General features: G+C 40.4%; 1 protein-coding gene across 3 annotated transcripts in view; it reads right to left on the reverse strand.

Moving 5' to 3' along the window:
• Positions 1–19,320, reverse strand: part of LOC121638196 (sodium/potassium/calcium exchanger 3-like) — a 54,632-nt gene that overhangs the window by 12,143 nt on the left and 23,169 nt on the right. For all 3 annotated transcript variants that reach the window (XM_041982790.1, XM_041982789.1, XM_041982788.1), the window contains 2 exons: positions 5,071–5,147; positions 1,598–1,672 (listed from right to left, as the gene is read on the reverse strand). In XM_041982790.1, coding sequence (XP_041838724.1) covers positions 1,598–1,672; positions 5,071–5,147 — 152 coding nt within the window. The remainder of the gene's footprint in view (positions 1–1,597; positions 1,673–5,070; positions 5,148–19,320) is intronic.

A 19,320-nucleotide genomic window follows, 5' to 3' on the forward strand; every position in this document is an offset into this window, starting at 1 on the left:
CTAGATCAGGGTTCTGTGATGGTATGGGGTCGGATCAGGGTTCTGTGATGGTGGGTCGGATCGGGGTTCTGTGATGGTATGGGGTCGGATCAGGGTTCTGCAGCATTAATGCAGACAAGCTTACTGAGACTTTAGAGCAACAGCTGTTGCCTTCAAGACCACATCTTTTCAAGGAACATCCATGCAGTTTTTTACAAGACCATGATGAACCACATTGCAAGCGCATGGCAAATGAAGAAAAGGGTGCGTGTACAGGACTGGCCTGCCTGTAGTCCTGACCTTTCCTTAATACAGAATGTTGGAGGATTTAGAAACACCTAGGTATGTATTTACAGTAAGAATGAGACCAATCAAAACCTGAAACTCTTCATCACTGTGTCCTCAAGTCACAAATGCCTGTTGAATGTTTGGAGAAGAAATGCAAACTTTTTTTATCTTGTGAAACCTGAAATAAATAATGGATTTATTCTAACAAAACACTAAACATCTGAAAACATCCTGAAAATATTATCCAGTGCCTTAAACTTTCATCCATTCTAACTGCAAACCTTTTAAAAATGTTCCTGATTGCTTATCTTCTGAGCTCATACAGATTAATACTGTCAGATGTCTTCCCACATTCCCTTTAAACAGCAGTTATTAAGCTTGTGTTAAATTACCATGAAAAATTAAAACAGTGAGTTAAGTATTATAGGCTGACATATACTTCCCACTGGTGAGTGAAATCATACAAAATGCTGTCTATCAACAGCTGAACCAGATTCTAATAATCAACAATAACTCTGACATCTTCCAGTCAGGTTTCCATCCACATCACAGTACTGACACATCTCTCATCGCAATCCAGTTTTAGTCTTTTTGGATCTCAGTGCTACGTTCGAGACTATTGACCATAACCTGCTTAATAGACTTGAAGACTGGGTAGGTCTCTCTAACACAGCATTAGGCTGGATAAAATCATAATTGACAGGCAGAGACTACTTTGTGGCCATCACACACCGGAGCAAACAAAAACAACATGTGGGGTCCCACAGGGATATATTCTGAGACCTTATCTGTTCAACATTTACATGCTTCCACTCACATATATCATAATTTAATTTATTATCATTTATATGCAGATGATACACAAATATATATATAACCACAGAACCTGGGAACTACAATCCCTTACAAAATCTCACAAATTAAATAACTGGATGCTCCATAATTTCCTCCAATTAAACAAAGACAACCCAGAAGTAATCATTTTTGGACCCAAAGGAGGACAGATAATAATCAAAACCCTGCTTTTTGGCTGCTGGTTGCTTTGTTTTAATGACTTTTGCTTTTAAAGTGTGATATGAATAAAGTTTTGATTGATTTATTTGGGTTTATACTGTCTGCTATGAACAAACATCAAAACATCAAAGAAAATGGAATCAGTAAATGTAAGAAGTTTTTCTGATTTGGGATTGTATCTCAGCTCTAATGATGCAGATGTGACAGGTACTGAATAGTCAGAGACAGCCTAAACATTCAGTTATGGGAGGAAGATTCGGGTTTTAACGTAAACCTATCATACATGACTTTAAAAACCCGACATGTAGGCTCGTACCTCACAGATCTTTTCCAGAGATGGGACGAAGTAGTCGTCGCAGACCAGGGCCAGAGCACAAAACATGTAAATGGTCTATGAGGAGACACAGATATGAATATTACTCATATTTGAAAAATGACACCTCCTTGTGTGATGCTTACAGCTCTGATCAATCAGTCAGCTGATATTTTAAAAACAACACTGTTTACCATCTGCTGTGACTTCTGATTCTCTGCAGGATAAAAAATTCTCTCCAACTGCTACACGAACTTAAATTACCATGAAAAAATTGAAACAGTGACTCTAATGATGAAGGTTAAACAGTCACATAACTCATCCCGTGCTAATTTACTGGAGTACATTAATACATGCAACATCAAAAATTCATAAACAACACAACTGCAGGTCAACTCAATTTACATTTTAAACAGACGTTACTTTCCACATTTAAAGAACAGTGGCATTAAAACAAAACAGGTTACTTAAAAAGCTCTAGAGGTTGTCTTGTCATTTCAGAAATACAAGAAAAAATGAATAATCTGATGAATTCTGAAAACCATGTGAGTTTTTTTTAAATGATATCAAACCAGGAAAAAACAATTTAAACAAAAAATAAAAAAAGGGAAAAACACTGAATAGTTTTTTTTTTAATCTCTTTGTTTTGTAAAATTATCTTGTCAATTTTTCATTAAATTATTTGATAAATTCAGATAAATTCTTTGCTTTTGTCATGGGGGTAAAATTGTGTGATTAACCCTTAAAGATTTTTTTAATGATGAAAATGTGATAAATAATGGGGTTATAATGGATCACTCATTGTGGATTTACCTCCTAGAGTCTCTGAATAAACATTACATTTAGTGGCTGGACTGTAAACCTCCTGGAGGGAAGAAAAATGCCTGGAAAACTTGTGTAGATCATTTAAATGATAAGCTATTCATCATAATTTACCCCACAGAGCTACACAACATCGTTCCTAAGAAACTGTTGACAATATAAGTGATAGCACTCGGGGGTGATGGAGATCTAATGGAGTTTTAAGGGTTTTTAAGGGAAAAACAGCGTTTGTTTCCAATTTGGTGCAAAAAGAAATTCAAAACCACAGATCATGACCATATCTAATGCTTATGGTTAGTTTTTTTTTTAGCATTAGTTGCCATGGTGATGGCACGGGTTTAAAAAAAGTTTATCTAATTATGCCCATCTAAAATTCCTTTAACTTCTTGCTTCAGAAAATTGATGTTTATCTTTTGGTCAGCTACAAAATTACCATATATTATATAACAACTATTAACATCTGTGACAATAATCTCGTGGGCAATGTGCCTTTCATTTTTACACATTAGCACTTTCTGTCATCTTCCTATGCATTATTACATAAACACACGTGGACTTTTTCTTGGCAGCAAATATGAAAGAACATAGAGAAGATCAAGAGAGAAAATGCGGCAGGAAGTGTGTAAAACTAAGACGAGACACAGATTTTCTTTCACTTTGTGGAAACAGACTTTTTAAACCCATCTTACAGTGATGCTGACACGGAGAAGAAATATTTTTTATTTCTGTGTTCAGCCATGAGTCACATTTCACTGAGCAGCGTTTTTTTTTTTGTTTTTTTTTTTTTAAAGCAGGTGAAAGCGAGATGAACCTCTCACATTGAGCCCACACACTGAATTACACTCTGTGTCAAACTGCCACAGGCTGGAAGAAATCAGCTGCCGGGGTGGACATTTATCAACTCGCTGCAAGCAAAAGATCAAAAGTCACATATGATCCTAATAACTGGTCTTAATCTGGATTTAAGGTTGAGATGAGGGGTGGGGAAAACAACAGCCTTCAGTATTTCAGGCCCATTGCAGGGAGGTGTGAGCATCTGTGAACATGCATGCAAGTTGTCTGTTTTTGCAAATGTTTTAAATGTGAGCACAATCCAGGAAGTCTGTAAATCTGAAGCTGCATTTAAGCTTTTAAAGCAGATATTTGTTTTTTTCTGCAAAGTGATGATGAGAGCTGTGATTTCCTGAGTTAAAGTGGACATCAGCAGTAAGAAGAAAAGCAGCTAAGAACATTAAAATTTTGCGATAAAGTGCTTGAGCTCATTTTAACACCAGAAACAGTCATGGCATGTCGTGAGCCGCTGACAATGACAACCTGTTTGAATTTCAAAGCCCAAATTCTGGAGCTAAAGCAGCTTTATAACATAAGCCATGGGGTGATGCAGCATCTGTTCATGAATTTGTGTTATTTTGCTTTAATTTCCCTCCAACTTTTTAATGTGTTTTTCATTCTGATTTTAAAGCAGTGATTTAACATTCGTCGTGCCTGATTATCGGTGAAGAGGAGCAGCTGCAGGTGGAGAAAGTCCTGCCAACACATTCATATGCAGCCCTTTTCTACTATTTTAGTTTAATTTTAATTTAGCCTTTTTTTTGGTATGTTTAATGTGTAAAAGCTTGGTCTAATTAGCAGTAACAAGGAAAATCTGCAGCTGGATACAGAGGCTGCCAGCATCTTAGAAAAACAGGGGTACAGAAGAAGTACATTTCTGTCCTCCAGGGTACAATCTGAACTTATGTTCCCACTAGGGCTCAGAACTTGACCTTAAGGTAACCATATACCCACTTGAGGGCCTGAAAGGTACATTTATGTTCTCAAGTAATAAATGATACATATTGGGAATCTGTATATGTTGGGAAAAGCAAAATAAAGAAATAAATGTTACCAAGCTTTACTCTTAGATGAAGGCTTTGCAGCTCCCCTATACATTTTAATAAATGGTAATATGGCTGTGCAGGGTTGAGATGAGAAAAAGGTTTAACCAGTATTTTTTGGTGCCGGTTGAGAGCCAACTGTTCAGGTTCAGAACCAACTTGTTTTCAATGTGAATGCATTGGCTGGCTCAAAATTAGGCTCTAGGCAAGACAAGTTTATTTGTGTAGCACAATTCAATGACCGGGTGAAGTGCTTTACAGAATACAAGAAGCATAATTTAGCTTTAAAAACAAAAGAAAAATGAAAAAACAAAATAAAAAGGAACAGGCTCTAGAACCGACAATGTGCCAATGCCCGGTTGGTGTGATTCCCCTTTGACTTCAAAAACTGAATCTGTCAAAAATTCTTTCTTTGATATGTTTGCTCTTTGTTCCAAAGTTTGTGTTTTTTTTTTTCTCACCCTATGAACTTTCCGTGTTTTACCTGGCACCCTCTGAGGCTCCTTTTAATAATCTAACAGACTTTAGAATGTAGCTGCCTTGTGGAGTCGGTTACATATCTGTAAGTGTGTCATTTACTTGACTAACCAAAAGAAAAAGGAGTTGATCAGTGGGTGACTCACAGAGGAAGAAAGGATGAGATCCTGACCTATTAGATGAGCTTAAAGAGTTGCTGGCATAAAGGCTCCTGCAGCCTTTCAGCTGCTGTCTTGTTGCACATTGACACCATGTGTGCACTCATGTGTTGTTTGTGAAGAATAAGCTGTTGGGTTAACTTACACACAGGACATGCAGTGCCACAGCTCCCTCGGTTCTCTCTTTGTTTGTGAACAGGTCAGTAGGGAACTCGTGCAGAGCTGCAAGAGACAGAAACCTGCAGTTAGAACAGTTCATAAACAGTATATAAATGTCTGGTTGTGATTTGGACAGAGCACGTACAGGCAACTTGTTTCCATGTGTCCAGTTGGGAGGTCAGAACCACGAGAACAGAAACCCATTGAACTCATGTGTACCGACAAGCAGCCCTGCCCGGCGAGCACCTCACCCAGGTGTTGGATGGCCTAATCATGTCCTGCCAAGGACTGTACATGAACACGCTTCCTCAGAGAGACGAGATGGAAAGCGGTAGGAGGACGAAGCGAGGGCAAAGAGGAGAGCGCACAGTAAAAATAGAGCTAGGCATATTTAGGGTACTGCAAGTGGGATGAAGAGGAAAGAAGAAAAAGATGATGGTGGGAGTTTGACAAAAATTTCTCAGCATGGGAATGGAGAGTAGAAGAGATCTGAGTTGAGAGGCTATCAGGCCTTTCTGGATTGCTGAAAGGAGTGATGGGTGTTCGGCTGCCAGGAAGTGCAGAGGAACTTCTGCTTCTCGCCCTTTGAGCATCAAGCTGCTGCTGTCATCATCTTCCTCCCACACAGATCAGGAGCCCATTCACGGGCCACTGCTAACATCTGCTACATGCTGCAGCGCTCACAGATAAAGGTCAACCAGGCATCAGGCTCAAATTTAGGCTAAAGATTGTTAGCATGTAGGGAGAAATGGCAACAGTAGGCAGATGGCCCCATAAAATCCCGATCCGTGTTATTGTTTTATTGATGCTGCCTGATAGAAGGTTGCAAGAACTTTGCATGCTAATTCAATTCCCTTCCAACACAAGACTAATTTTCTCTTTTTCCCAAATCCCAAGGAGAACCATCACCACATCAGCTTCTGTACTTCTTACTTAGAAGTCTACAGTTTACAAAAATCTAAGTAACCTGAACAGAAAATACAGGGATCTGAGCAAACTCCCTGAACAAACACAAGAGAAACAACTTTTAAAAAGGCTTCTTATACCCACAACACAGACTTCCAGCAGATGAACACTTTCATTAAAGAAACCCAAAGAACAGAAACAATTAGCAAGAAAAGAACTAAACAGAACAACAGGAGGCCCAAAGAGGCAAAATTTCTATGAAAAATAAAGTTCAGGCACCAAAATGCAGAGAGTAATCAATAACAAAATACCACAATGGAGAAAAGAGATACTAGAAATCCTAGAGCTCTTTGTTGCATGTCATCCCTCCTCTTTATCTCTGACCCACTTTATTGTCAAGCAATTGTCTAATAAATACCCCTTGAGACAAAAAAATCCTTTGAAATGGAGGTGCAGCTGAGAAAAAAAAGAGAGTCAGTTTCTAGCCGATACTCTGCATGGTCAATGGCTGAAATTGGTCAGAAACTGGCTGACATTTGACTGGAATGGGCCATTCTACATGACTTTAACTCTACAGAGAACATTTCCATTCTTAGACCTTTAAAAACCACAAACAGACTCAGTGTATCAGTCACTGCACAAGCTGAATGTGACACCACTACAGTATTGTGTGCGTATGCATTGCAAAATAAGCTATTTTAGAATCATCCTCAACAGTCAAATGACACCTTTGCTCAATTATTTGTAAATACAAATATCACATGGCAGCAATTCAACCCATTTAAATGGTAAATGGTCAGTATTTATATAGCGCTTTACTGTACCTGGAATTATACCAAAATTGAATATCACATAATGATATTTAGTCATGTTCATTTCATAAACTGCTGATCTACTGGGATTTTCACACACAACCATCTCTAGGGTTTACAGAAAATGGTCTGAGGAAAAGAAAATATCCAGTGAGCAGCACAAAAATGTCGAATGTAACATGAAAAAGCTCCAAGGTTGTGTGTTGGTTGCAATGCTGCTTCACAGCAAGACGGTTCCCGGTTCAAGCTTGTTTCTTCTGGAGTTTTCATGTTCTCCCCATGTATGTGTGCTCGGGTACTCCAGCTTCCACCCACAGTCCGAAGGCATGCATGTTACTGGTCACTCAAAACCAGGGATGGGCTACTCTGGTTCAGGAGGGCCACTGTCCTGCAGGGTTTTAGAATTTTCTTTGCTTCAACACATCTGATTAAAATCAAATGGATCCAACAGCTTGTTGTCAAGTTCTGCACAATGAATCAGGTGTGTTGAAAGTGGGAAACATCTAAAACCTGCAGGAGAGTGCCCCTCAAGGACCAGAGTTGCCCATCCCCCCTGTCTCTGTGTTGGGCCTGTGATGGACTGGTGACCTGTCCAGGGTGTATCCTGCCTCTCACCTGGTAGCTGCTGAGATAGACTGCAGGTTCACATGACCCCGAACTGGAAACAGCGGGTATAAAAATGGAAGGAACCTCATATCAAATTTTAATTATATAGCACTGTTCATACCCAAAAAGCGGCACTAAGTGCTTTACATAATAACACCCATTTTTAAATTAAAAATAAGCCATCACATACCCAGGTTTACAACCTAACCAAATTAAAAACACACCACATCATTCATACTCTCACACACTCAACTCCCTGTCATGCCAAACTCACAATGACTAGATTTCTTTATCAGCTCTACTTGAAATCCCACTGTTTGTATTTAAAAAGTCAGTGATAAATGTAAATGTCATGAAATATAAATAAGTGATTCTTGTTTCTGAACCATGCTTTAAATATTCACCATTGTGGTTCAACTAAATTTAATGCAACAGAATTACAAAGTTTACACAGATTGTTAATTTTACAGCATTTTAGATGTGAGCAAGAGACTGCACTTAGCAACAATGCACTTAGCTCTATCATTTAAAATCCCAGAGGAAGGTGAGATAACCATAAATAGGTGAAAGACTGAATGAATAAATCAGTATATGAGTAAGGAGAGCTTGAGTACTTTATCATTCCACCTACATGTCATTTTATTTCCATCTCCTTCTCACTGTGTAGCAAAGAAAAAAACGAGCAGAAAGAATAGTTCACGCTCCCACTGTTTTCACCCACTCCTCCAACTTTTTGTACTCTATTGACCTATTTGCATCTACAGTATCTTGCTGTGTTTGAGTGGCTGCAGTCTCTCCTGCACTATGTTCTACTGCTATAACTTCTTAAGCCTAACACAATGCAGAACAGGCTGTAAAAAGCCACAGCCAGCTCACAGCGACAGCTGGATGTGTTTAATATTTACTGCTGCAAGCCAGTGTGCGCTAGCTTCGTCTCCATCCAGCCAAAATGCCAGGCTGGTGTGTGAAGGGAAAGAAGAAGCAGAGTGATTTGGGCTCAGTGCACAGGAAAGAAAAACAACCACAAAATCTGGAAAGTCACTGGGGATGCTGATATTCTTCTGATATGATCCTTAAAAAAGTCACTGTCTGCAGAAGTCACCGGAGGGCAGATAAAACCCAAACTGTTAAATACTTTTCCAACGAGCATGAAGCCCAGAGACCCAAAAGAACTAATAAATATGTGGGGATGGGATGCAGAGCCACACACTCCCACCAAGAAAAAACCCACTGAACCTTCATGTAAACAAGTTGTTTTACACACATCAACACCGACAGATTCCACTTCACAGCCCCTTGCTCTCGCTAAACCTGAATCAGAAACACATGCTCGCTGTGCTATACTGGAACATAAACATGCTGTTCTTTAAATCCGTTCCCAAACTGTCCGGTGGTTTTCTCTTATGGCCTGGATTTCTCAACAGCAGAGCTGTGAGAATGAGGGAGGTGGCTGCCCTGTTTTTCTTTATTTAAAAACGCTCGTTAGTAAGTGCGTCTTCCCTCAGAAAGATTTTCACTCATATTTATAACCATCAAACATTTACTAGACTAACACCTGCTGAAGCTCCATTAAAAACTCAGCTGCAACAGCCACTAAATGAGGCAAAAATATGAAAGCTAAAGGGTTAATGGTTAATATTATATGTATAATGTAAATCCACACATTCATTTATTTTCTAAAGCTGCTTTATCCTGTTGCTTGAGCTGTCATGAAACAAAGCAATGTCACCAATCATAACAAACAGCGATTTTCCCACAAATAACATATAAAACGTTAATACATCCAATCCGGTCCAACTTTATTTGTTAGGAATCTAAAACAACCACAGAGGCATAATAAATAATTAACATAACACTTGCCATGAAGCATAAAAAAACATAAAAGTGTAAACATAGACAGTAAAATAAACAAATGAATAAATGAGGTATCAAAGGCCACAGAGAAAACATGAGTTTTCAGAAGAGAGTTAAAATCAGACAGAGAAGAGGCCTGTCTGATGTGGAGTGGCTGGTTATTCCACTGTTTAGGGGCAGCAACAGCACGGACGTGAGTTTCCTCTCCGTCTTAGAGACTCAAGAGCAGCTTATTGGCTGACCTGATGGAGCAGGTGGGGTAATAAGTATGTAATAACTCATATTTAGGGTGAAGTTAGACCCTTTAGACTCTAAAGAGTCTAACTTCACCTTCAACTTCATCTGAATTTAGAGATTTAAAAGCAAATAAAAGAATTTCAAAATGAACCCTAAAAAATATCAGTAGTTGGTGGAGTGAGGTTGGACCCACTAACATCAACATAAAGTGCATTACAGTAATCCTGCCTCATGGTCACTAAAGTGTAGAATACTGTCTCCTATTTGACTTTATTGTGATTTCCATGATGTGGAAAACGTGGACAGAAAAATTAAATTTGACAATAAGAATCTGCTGTAAAAGCAAAATATTGAGGAATTTGCTCACATGAGGGTGTGATCTCCTTTCTGTACTAATCTAAAACTTATTCATGGTGTCTGAACTAAATAAACAAGAAAAGGAAGACCAGAGTCAAACCGCTGCAGCGTCACCTGCACTGGCAGGAAGTCAGCGACGTAACAGTAACAGCAAAGCTATCTAAGAAATGGAGAAATACTGTCTTAATGTTAAAAACAACAGATCAACCCTGAATGATGCCAAATGAGCCAGATCACCTGGGTCAAGTTTGCTTTCCATCCCAAGAGAGTCAGCATTTTGTTTTTCTTCTCCTACCATAAAACCTGAAGTCTGCTCAGAACTTTAGTTTTTTAAATCAGGTCTTACAACTTTTTAATTTTTAATTTTTTGCCACTGCTTTTAATTAAGCTAGTTTTTCTTTTGGAATCCATTTTCTTCAAAATGTGCACTGCATAAATACGTATAAATTATGTAACTTGGTGTATGTATTCTTCTTCCTGAATGTTTCTTCTGATCATGTACAGCACATCGAGTTGCCTTATGTCTGAAATGTGCTTCATAAATAAATCTGCCTCACCTTACTGTCGGGAACTTTAACATATAACATGCTAAGTGAGGCGTGTTACACCAGATTATACACAAAGCCATAGAATTTAAAGTGATTATAATTTTTTAGACAATTTAATGGAGATTGTTTGAGAAGCCAGTAAGATGAAAACGAACGTTGTAATGAATTGTTTAATATTCTGAGTAGTTATCTTCCTCCTTCCTGAGCCACCACCTTATCGTGGTGGAGGAGTTTGTGCGTCCTGACTATCCTAGCAGCTATGTTGTTGGGGGCTCATGCCCCTGGTAGGGTCACCCTTGGCAAACAGGTGTCTAGGGGAGGGACCAGATGAAGTGCGGCTCAAATCACCCCTATGATGATGACAAAGCAAGGACAAGGGTTTCCCTTGCCCAGATGTGGGTCACCGGAGCCCCCCTCTAGAGCCAGGTCTGGAGGTGGGGCAAGGAGGTCGGGCTCAGCCCGAAAGGGTCACATGAGCCTCCCCTCCCGTGGGCTCACCACCTGCAGCCTGCAGGAGGGTCCATAGGGGTTGGGTGCAGTGTGAGCTGGGAGGCTGCCAGAGGCGGGGACCCTGGCGGTCTCATCCTCGGCTGCAAAACTAGCTCTAGGGACGTGGAATGTCATCTCTCTGGCGGGGAAGGAGCCTGAGCTGGTGCGCAAGGTTGAGCGGTTCTGGCTAGATATAGTTGGACTCACCTCGATGCACGGCTTGGGGCCTGGAACCACTGTTCTTGAGAGGGGCTTGACCCTCCTCCATTCTGGAGTTGCTCCCGGTGAGAGGCGGTGAGCAGGTGTGGGCATGCTCATTGCCCCCCGACTTGGTGCCTGTATGTTGGGGTTTACACCGGTGGACGAAAGGGTAGCCTCCTCTGCCTTCGGGTGGGGGGACGGGTCCTGACTGTTGTTTGTGCTTATGCACCAAACAGCAGTTCAGAGTACTCACCCTTTTTGGAGTCCTTGGAGGGGGTGTTGGAGAACACTCCTTCCGGGGACTCCCTCGTTCTGCTGGGGGACTTCAATGCTCACGTGGGCAATGGCAGCGAGACTTGGAGGGGCGTGATTGGGAGGAATGGCCCCCCTGATCTGAATCAGAGTGGTGTTTTGTTGTTGGACTTCATGGACTGTCCATAACAAACAACTTGTTCAAGCATAAGAGTTTTAATGTTTTAAAAGACATTAAATAACTTTTGTACATCTCATTGGCTTATCTCTGATCATAGAAATGGTCAAACTGTAGATTAGCTGAGTTTTGAGATTATCGTTATTATTTTTCTTTTGAAACATCACTTCCGTACTCAAATGATACAATATCTGATGTTTTAATCCTTTTCTTGTCTCTTCCAGCAGGGAAACAGAACTAATGGCTGAAATTCACCATCAGATATCGTCGTCTGTGTTTTGAAGGAAGGCTGCTTCACAACCTGCTGGCATGTGACCTTTCAGCTAATAAATCTTGACATTTTAATTCTTCTTTGTCTTAAATATTTGACCTTATTACATTAATATAAGTTCAGATTTATCAGAACTGTCCCCTTTGACCAGGGAAAAAGTTCAAGTTCAAGTTTATTTATATAGCACATTTTCTGCAACAGCAGTTGCCCAAAGTGCTGAACAATAGAACAACAAACACTCCACAGCTGAAAATAAAACACTACACAATAAAACAAAAAAGAAAAAAATGTGTAAATGTCCTGGCCCACAATGTTTTGGTGCAATGAGGGAACTATGGTGAGAAGGGGGGGGGGGGTTAATTAGGGAAAACACATGCTTACTTTAATAACTACTACTACTCTGCTATTTACTGTATTTACCTATGTAATGTTCTTATGTTATTTTCTGTATATGTGCTTCATATTTTAAATATTTCTGTTTTAGGGACTGCAGATGGAAATTACACAAACCAAGCATATTTTCTCTGATCAATGCTACTGTATATGGTCCCTAATAAACTAAATATATAACGGTTACTGAGTAAAAGTGTTTACTAAAACTAAAATGTTTTTAACATGAAGTGTTTTTATAGAGATACTTTTATTATAAAAGTCTGCGATGTTTTAATCATCATTGAATTTTGAATTCTGAATAATTTGATTAAAAATATTAATCGTTGCTCAGTACTCATAAAAACTAAACTAAAAATAGTTTAAGATTTTTCTAAGATTTCATAAGATTTAATTAGATTTAATTTAAGGTTGAAGTTGTGGACCTAAATTATTTAAGGTAATAGTAATTTTTTTGCCATGTGCTCCAGTGCACCTTTACTTAAAAATGCATGTTGAGCCCTGATCACTTACAAATGTTAGATCACAACACCAGGTTGAGGAGATAAACTATCAGAATCTACAAGGCAGGAACAAATCACACGACCAGCATTTATTCACGTCTTTGATTTGTTTTATTCAATATCAGCGCTTGCGCCCGGGTGCCTGGGAAGAGTGCTCATCTGTATCTGAGCGAATGTAAACTCCATAGCAACAGAGTGAGTGTTTCCTTGAGGCAGAGTTTGTGTAAGTGGTAGAAAAGAGAGGTAGAAACAAATAACTGACTGCTGGCCTCAACCTGATAGGAGTCACTCTGCTGCTGCTGCCACAGCTGCCAGGCAGTACACTCGCCATTAGTGGTGACGTTTGATGTACTACAAGCAGGGCGCAGGCCGACATATGGTGCATTATGCATGATGTTTGCAGACTGGTAGAAGTATGTGTGTCTTGGTAGGAGTGGTGCTCTTGGGTAAGCTGCGAAGAATAAAGGGGGAAGTGACGAGGCTTCCAGAGTGAAAGATGTTACCTAAAGTTGACAGACAGTCAATCATATCCCCTCACACTGGTGAATCAGAGAGTAATAGTGAATCATGCAGACAGAAAGACACTAAGTGGTTTGGAAATTAGTGCAGCTGTAAGTAGGGTCACTGGGATGAACCCTTAGCAGCTGACAATGGTGTTCTGCTGGTTGTAGCACACAAAAACCTGAAATGCAGCCACACACAGAAAAACACAAATGAGGGCATTGAGATTTTTATTGTTTGCCTTCCTGCAATCACGCCAGCTTCCCCTGTTCTCCTCTATGATGCACAATCAGCAGCAGTCAAAGTATCAATCAGCAATCAGGCATCAGCTTGCTGCCTCCACCTGCTTCATTCTCCTGTTGGAGCGGCCTGCTCGCCCACCTGCCTGCATCCTCGCATGCCAGCATAATTTAGCGTGCAATTTGAAGGGAACCACTGTGAGCAGATGAGGTGTGATCTGAATCGACACGTAGATTTCTGTGTTTGCCTTATTTGACAGAACTCTGCTGCACCGTCTTCTCTCCTCTGTGTAGTTTTTAAAGATACACAAGCACATCATGCCAGCTGATGCATTGTCAAACATTCACTAAATCTCTTCTGCTTCCTTTCTTCTATCCTCCTCCGCAAACTCTTATTTCAACTCTCTGAACCAACTTGGCACCATCTCCACTGACAGCAAACTCTGCCTCATAATACATTTTTTCATGAATAGTATGGTGCATTGTGTTATGTTTGTGTCAGTGAAGGTTTAAAGTTCCCATAACTTGTATTGAAAAAGAATGCTTTGCCATAGGGGGTATTCATCTCTCCTAGGATGCATCTGAAGGAATGGAAGATGCTTTGCCACCAAATTTCTCCACAGACCAATTATAATTAAGAAAAAATGAACAACCAACCAACAAAACAAGAAAAACATGACTAATCCTTGAGGTCACAGATTAGGGATGTTTTGATGCCATTTTTTTCTCTTCGATACAGATTTCGATACCTGGGGTTTAAGTATGTGTAAAAATCCAGGACTGAACAAAATAACAGACTGGAGACGGCGTGAACACAGACTTCCTTGTTCCCCATTTAGCTCGCTCTCTGATTGGTTATATTCTGTTCCACATCACAATCCACAGAGTCACAACTCAGGAGTTGTAGGCTCTCCACACACACGTGAAGATTTTTGTCGTAAATAATGAACATGTTTAATACTTCCAATTGTCAGTCAAGACCTGTTTTGGAGCAGATTATTAGGACAAACTCGCTCTTAACACACATCAGACCAAACGATAATTTTATAGGAAAATCTTATAAGACTTAAGATAATCGGGCGTTTGCCATCCTTGGTGGGGAAGGGCAAAATCGTGACAAAACAGCCCGATAATCTTTATGCGTGTACCAGGCCTAAGTGTGAATTTCGCTCAGTAAAACGATTGTGTGCTTATTTTGTTCCATATCCGAGAAAATTAACAGTAGTTTCATCAGCATGTTTTTAACCTAGCACCAATCAACAGAGCAAGCAATCAGGCAAGGAAGGCTAGTTTAAACATTGTGAAATGAATGAATGGGACGTAACAGCACTCAATTGAGCTATTCTGAGAAACCGGATGTAACCCAGCCAGAACGAGGGCTATTTTAGAGCTATTTTTATCACTGTGTCTGTGAATGAAGCCTGACAAATTATCCTAATAATCTCTGTAAGGGTGTTTGTCATATTAGATCAGGTAGAGTGACAAATAGAGGGTTTGTAAACTGTACATGAGCCTCCAAAGACTTAAAATTTCTAAACTAAGCCTCAGTAAAGGTGCTCACACCACAGACCAGATACACAATAATGTCAGGAAAAGTCAGAGGAGCTAAGGGATTGCGGTCTCGTGTCAACTCTTTAGCCGACATTTCAATATGGAGCATTATCTCCAATCGATGCAATCTTTTCTGTATAACATGTCCTTGCCTCGGGTGGAGGCTTATCCCCAGCACACACTTTCTTTGTTTCTAACTTTCAACATAATGGTTGTTTAAATATTTATCGATCTGCAATGGTCATGTTTTTGTGGCCTCAGAAAATGGCACCAGTTTATTGTTTACATTCCAGAATGCACTGCGCAGTGACGTCGGTTCCCATGCCCTACCTGATGATCGCCTATTACCCCCTGGTGGATACCTTATGCACTACAATAATTCTGACTATAAAACCATAATAAACCAAACACTTATGCAAATTATTTGGGGGTCAAATAAAGATTTTAGATTAGAACATTTTGCATTTTCTGCTATTTTTTTCTTGAGTCGGGCTCAAGAAGGGTTAAACAACTAGGATTTGGAAAATTAAGACATGTTTGTTCTCACATGAACTAGCAGATACAGACTTTATCTGCAGGTGTAAGCTGCTTATATCACATCAGTCAGATCATGCGTTGTGTCAGACCCTAATGCAGATTACAGGCCCTGGCACTGGCAGGTAAGCAAAATTCAAACCTTTGTAAACAAAGCTAAAAGTGCTGCAGAGGCATAAAATCCATAAAACATTCATTTCAAATGCAGAGCTGAAAGTGGCAGCAACAAACCAAACATGGCTAGGGAATCCAAGAGAGGAGACTCTGCTAAATTAAACCCAGATACTGTAAAAAGGAGGGAAATACCAACAAAAACAATGAAACAGAAAACCAGGATAAACCAAATAAAACAAGTTGATCTAATAAAACTAAGCAGCAGAAACCAAAACAACAGGAAAAATGTTGAATCAGCCATTTCTTTTACAGAAACAAAATTTTAATGACTTCTCTGTCAATCACATTACTACAACCTTCACATCAGGATCGTTGCACCAGTGTAATCACACCTGTGGGTGTGATGTTTTCCTGTGCACACATACCGTGTGCATTTGCACCGCTCACCCACACACTCAACCACAATGAATATGCTAATGTTTATTTACAATGCAGGCTTGACCTAAGAGAATTATATAATAGTGGTTTTCTTGTCACTGGTCTATCAAAACAATCCAACTTATTGTTGATTAATAAAGTTTGTTTACTGGGCTCATAATTTCCGCATTACTGAGGTCACAGCAGCATGAATGTGGGAAAGATATGTGTGTACAGAGGAAGAGGAGGAGGCGAAGTGAGAAGGTTGTGCACGTGCACATGCTGGTCTCTTGACCTGGAACTCTCTTTTCACACATCTACTGTACATATCCCAGTGGGCACAAACTCTCAACATCCTTACTTAACACCCCCTCACTCGCTGCATCTTTCATATTTATTTATACCCAGCATGGAGTTGGGGTGGAAAAGGTGGAGTAATGCATGAGAGTCTCTGGGGAATTCCTTCAATCTCAGCTGTTAAACTGGAAAACCTGCAGCCAAAAGCCCCCCCTCCCTCCCACAGATCCCATTGACACGTTCTGTCCCATGCATTGCTGATCTCTCGCATCAAACACTGGAAGGCTAAAGCCACTCGCTGCTGAATATTTCAGTTGTACATCAGAACTAATCACGTACTGACTTCCTTTCTTCCTAATGAGAGCTCAAAAACAGCCTCTCTGTTTGCTCCAAACAAACACATAACAAACTGTCACAAATGCTCAGAAAACAAAATGTGTTGGTAAAATTCACTGTTCTGCAACCGTAATCGCTCATCACAAAGCTGCTTCTTCATCATCTGCCTCATCATCAGTGATGTCACCTCTCTAGAGTTAAGGGATGGGAATCTTTCAGTTGGTGGGGTGAAGCTCCATACGCTCCAATGGAGAATCTGGAGAGCATCGTAAGGGAAAGACTCTGCCCTACTCCACTACCGCTGATATAACACTTTTAGGCTGTTACCATAGCAACAAGCTGGTACTGCTGGCTGGATTTTGGCATTGGGGGTACGAGATATGCAGGGGTGGGAGTTGTCTTACTGCATTAGGATATTTAGATATGGGGTCAGTATTTAGCCTGCACCATATGTGGAGGTGTTGTAGCCGCTGATGTTCTACTAACTGAGCAGACTGTACTGCGATGGAGTCCAGAGCACACTCTCATTTTTTAATATTTCTCTTCCCAGCAGCCAGGCTGTTTTCCTGCTATCCTAAAGATGAATAAGAGCTACAGAAAATGAATAAATGAATGCATAAATATGTCGACACATTTTGTTTTTCCTCATTTCTTTTGTTGCATCTGTAAAAAAAAAAAGGCAAAGATCAGACAGTTTGACAGACAGAAAACAGGATTTTAGCAGCAACAAGGTGATTCTGAAAGAGCTGTTAACTGGAAACTTGGCATATCTCAGCATGGTGTACAGAAACTGGACAGAATAAGAGTCAGGACTTTAAAACTATCTACAGCTGATGAACATGATCTGAAAATGATGTTCTGATAAAATTAGGAACAAATCCAGCAAAGACCTGAAGCAGGACCGAAGAGATGCATCTGGACCTTCAGTTGATCCATCTACTATTGGCCGAAGCCAATAGTAGTACAATGATTCTTATAGGAAACAGGGAGAAAAGGCTGACATATGCCACATGACACAAGAACTGGACTCGGCTGGATCTCCACATGTCTGTGTGGGACAATCAAGAGTCATCAATGTTTCACAGTTTCACCTAAAGCACTGCATCCTGAAATAAACTGTGTATTCATGTATCATCATCCTCATTCATCTTCATCAAGGCATACAAAACTTTAAAACTGTAGGAAATATAATATGTCCTTTCAGTCTAGTCTGAATAATAGTGTGTATAACAAGTACAGTAATTGCTAAATTTCAAGACTGACTAGAATGCTGCCATCGATCAAATGTATCCCATACCTTTAATCTGGAGGTATAATTGAAAAGGTTCAATAAAAAGAAAAATAAAAAACCCTCACGTTCAGGAAAACGATGCATGAAGCAGAAAGATGAAGACGGTGGCTGTTAGGAAACCACATTTTTTAAAAATAATCTTGGTTTTGCCAAGTTGTAGTATGGAATAAGTGGATGATTGCGAAATCTGCAGGAAGTGAAAATTACCTACTCAGAAAAAATCTCCAGTATGTGACCCACCAGTCTGTCACACTCTGCATCCCATAAGGTAATGTGATGCACTGAAGCTTTTTTTTTACTGATTCATGTATTATTCATATTCATATAACAGTAGTTCAAATACACAAAAAATATCTGATGTCTTCATTTTGTTAATTATTTTTACTTATAGTTTATTTTACTCCAGTCTGGACAATCTGCTCCAGCGGCTCCAGAGTTAACCCCAGCACAGAGCCAGAACCAGAACCAGAACCAGAGTAAGAACCAGAACCAGAGTTAACCCCAGCACAGAGCCAGAACCAGAACCAGAGTAAGAACCAGAACCAGAGTTAACCCCAGCACAGAGCCAGAACCAGAACCAGAACCAGAGTAAGAACCAGAACCAGAGTTAACCCCAGCACAGAGCCAGAACCAGAACCAGAGTAAGAACCAGAACCAGAGTTAACCCCAGCACAGAGCCAGAACCAGAACCAGAACCAGAGTAAGAACCAGAACCAGAGTTAACCCCAGCACAGAGCCAGAACCAGAACCAGAACCAGAGTAAGAACCAGAACCAGAGTTAACCCCAGCACAGAGCCAGAACCAGAACCTGAGTAAGAACCAGAACCAGAGTAAACCCCAGCACAGAGCCAGGACCAGAACCAGAGTAAGAACCAGAACCAGAGTTAACCCCAGCACAGAGCCAGAACCAGAACCTGAGTAAGAACCAGAACCAGAGTTAACCCCAGCACAGAGCCGGAACCAGAACCAGAGTAAGAACCAGAACCAGAGCTAACCCCAGCACAGAGCCGGAACCAGAACCAGAGTAAAAACCAGAACCAGAGTTAACCCCAGCACAGAGCCAGAACCAGAACCAGAGTAAGAACCAGAACCAGAGCTAACCCCAGCACAGAGCCAGGACCAGAACCAGAGTAAGAACCAGAACCAGAGTTAACCCCAGCACAGAGCCAGAACCAGAACCTGAGTAAGAACCAGAACCAGAGTTAACCCCAGCACAGAGCCGGAACCAGAACCAGAGTAAGAACCAGAACCAGAGCTAACCCCAGCACAGAGCCGGAACCAGAACCAGAGTAAAAACCAGAACCAGAGTTAACCCCAGCACAGAGCCAGAACCAGAACCAGAGTAAGAACCA

This window comes from Melanotaenia boesemani, chromosome 4 (assembly GCF_017639745.1).
Source record: "Melanotaenia boesemani isolate fMelBoe1 chromosome 4, fMelBoe1.pri, whole genome shotgun sequence".
NCBI classification, from domain to species: domain Eukaryota; kingdom Metazoa; phylum Chordata; class Actinopteri; order Atheriniformes; family Melanotaeniidae; genus Melanotaenia; species Melanotaenia boesemani.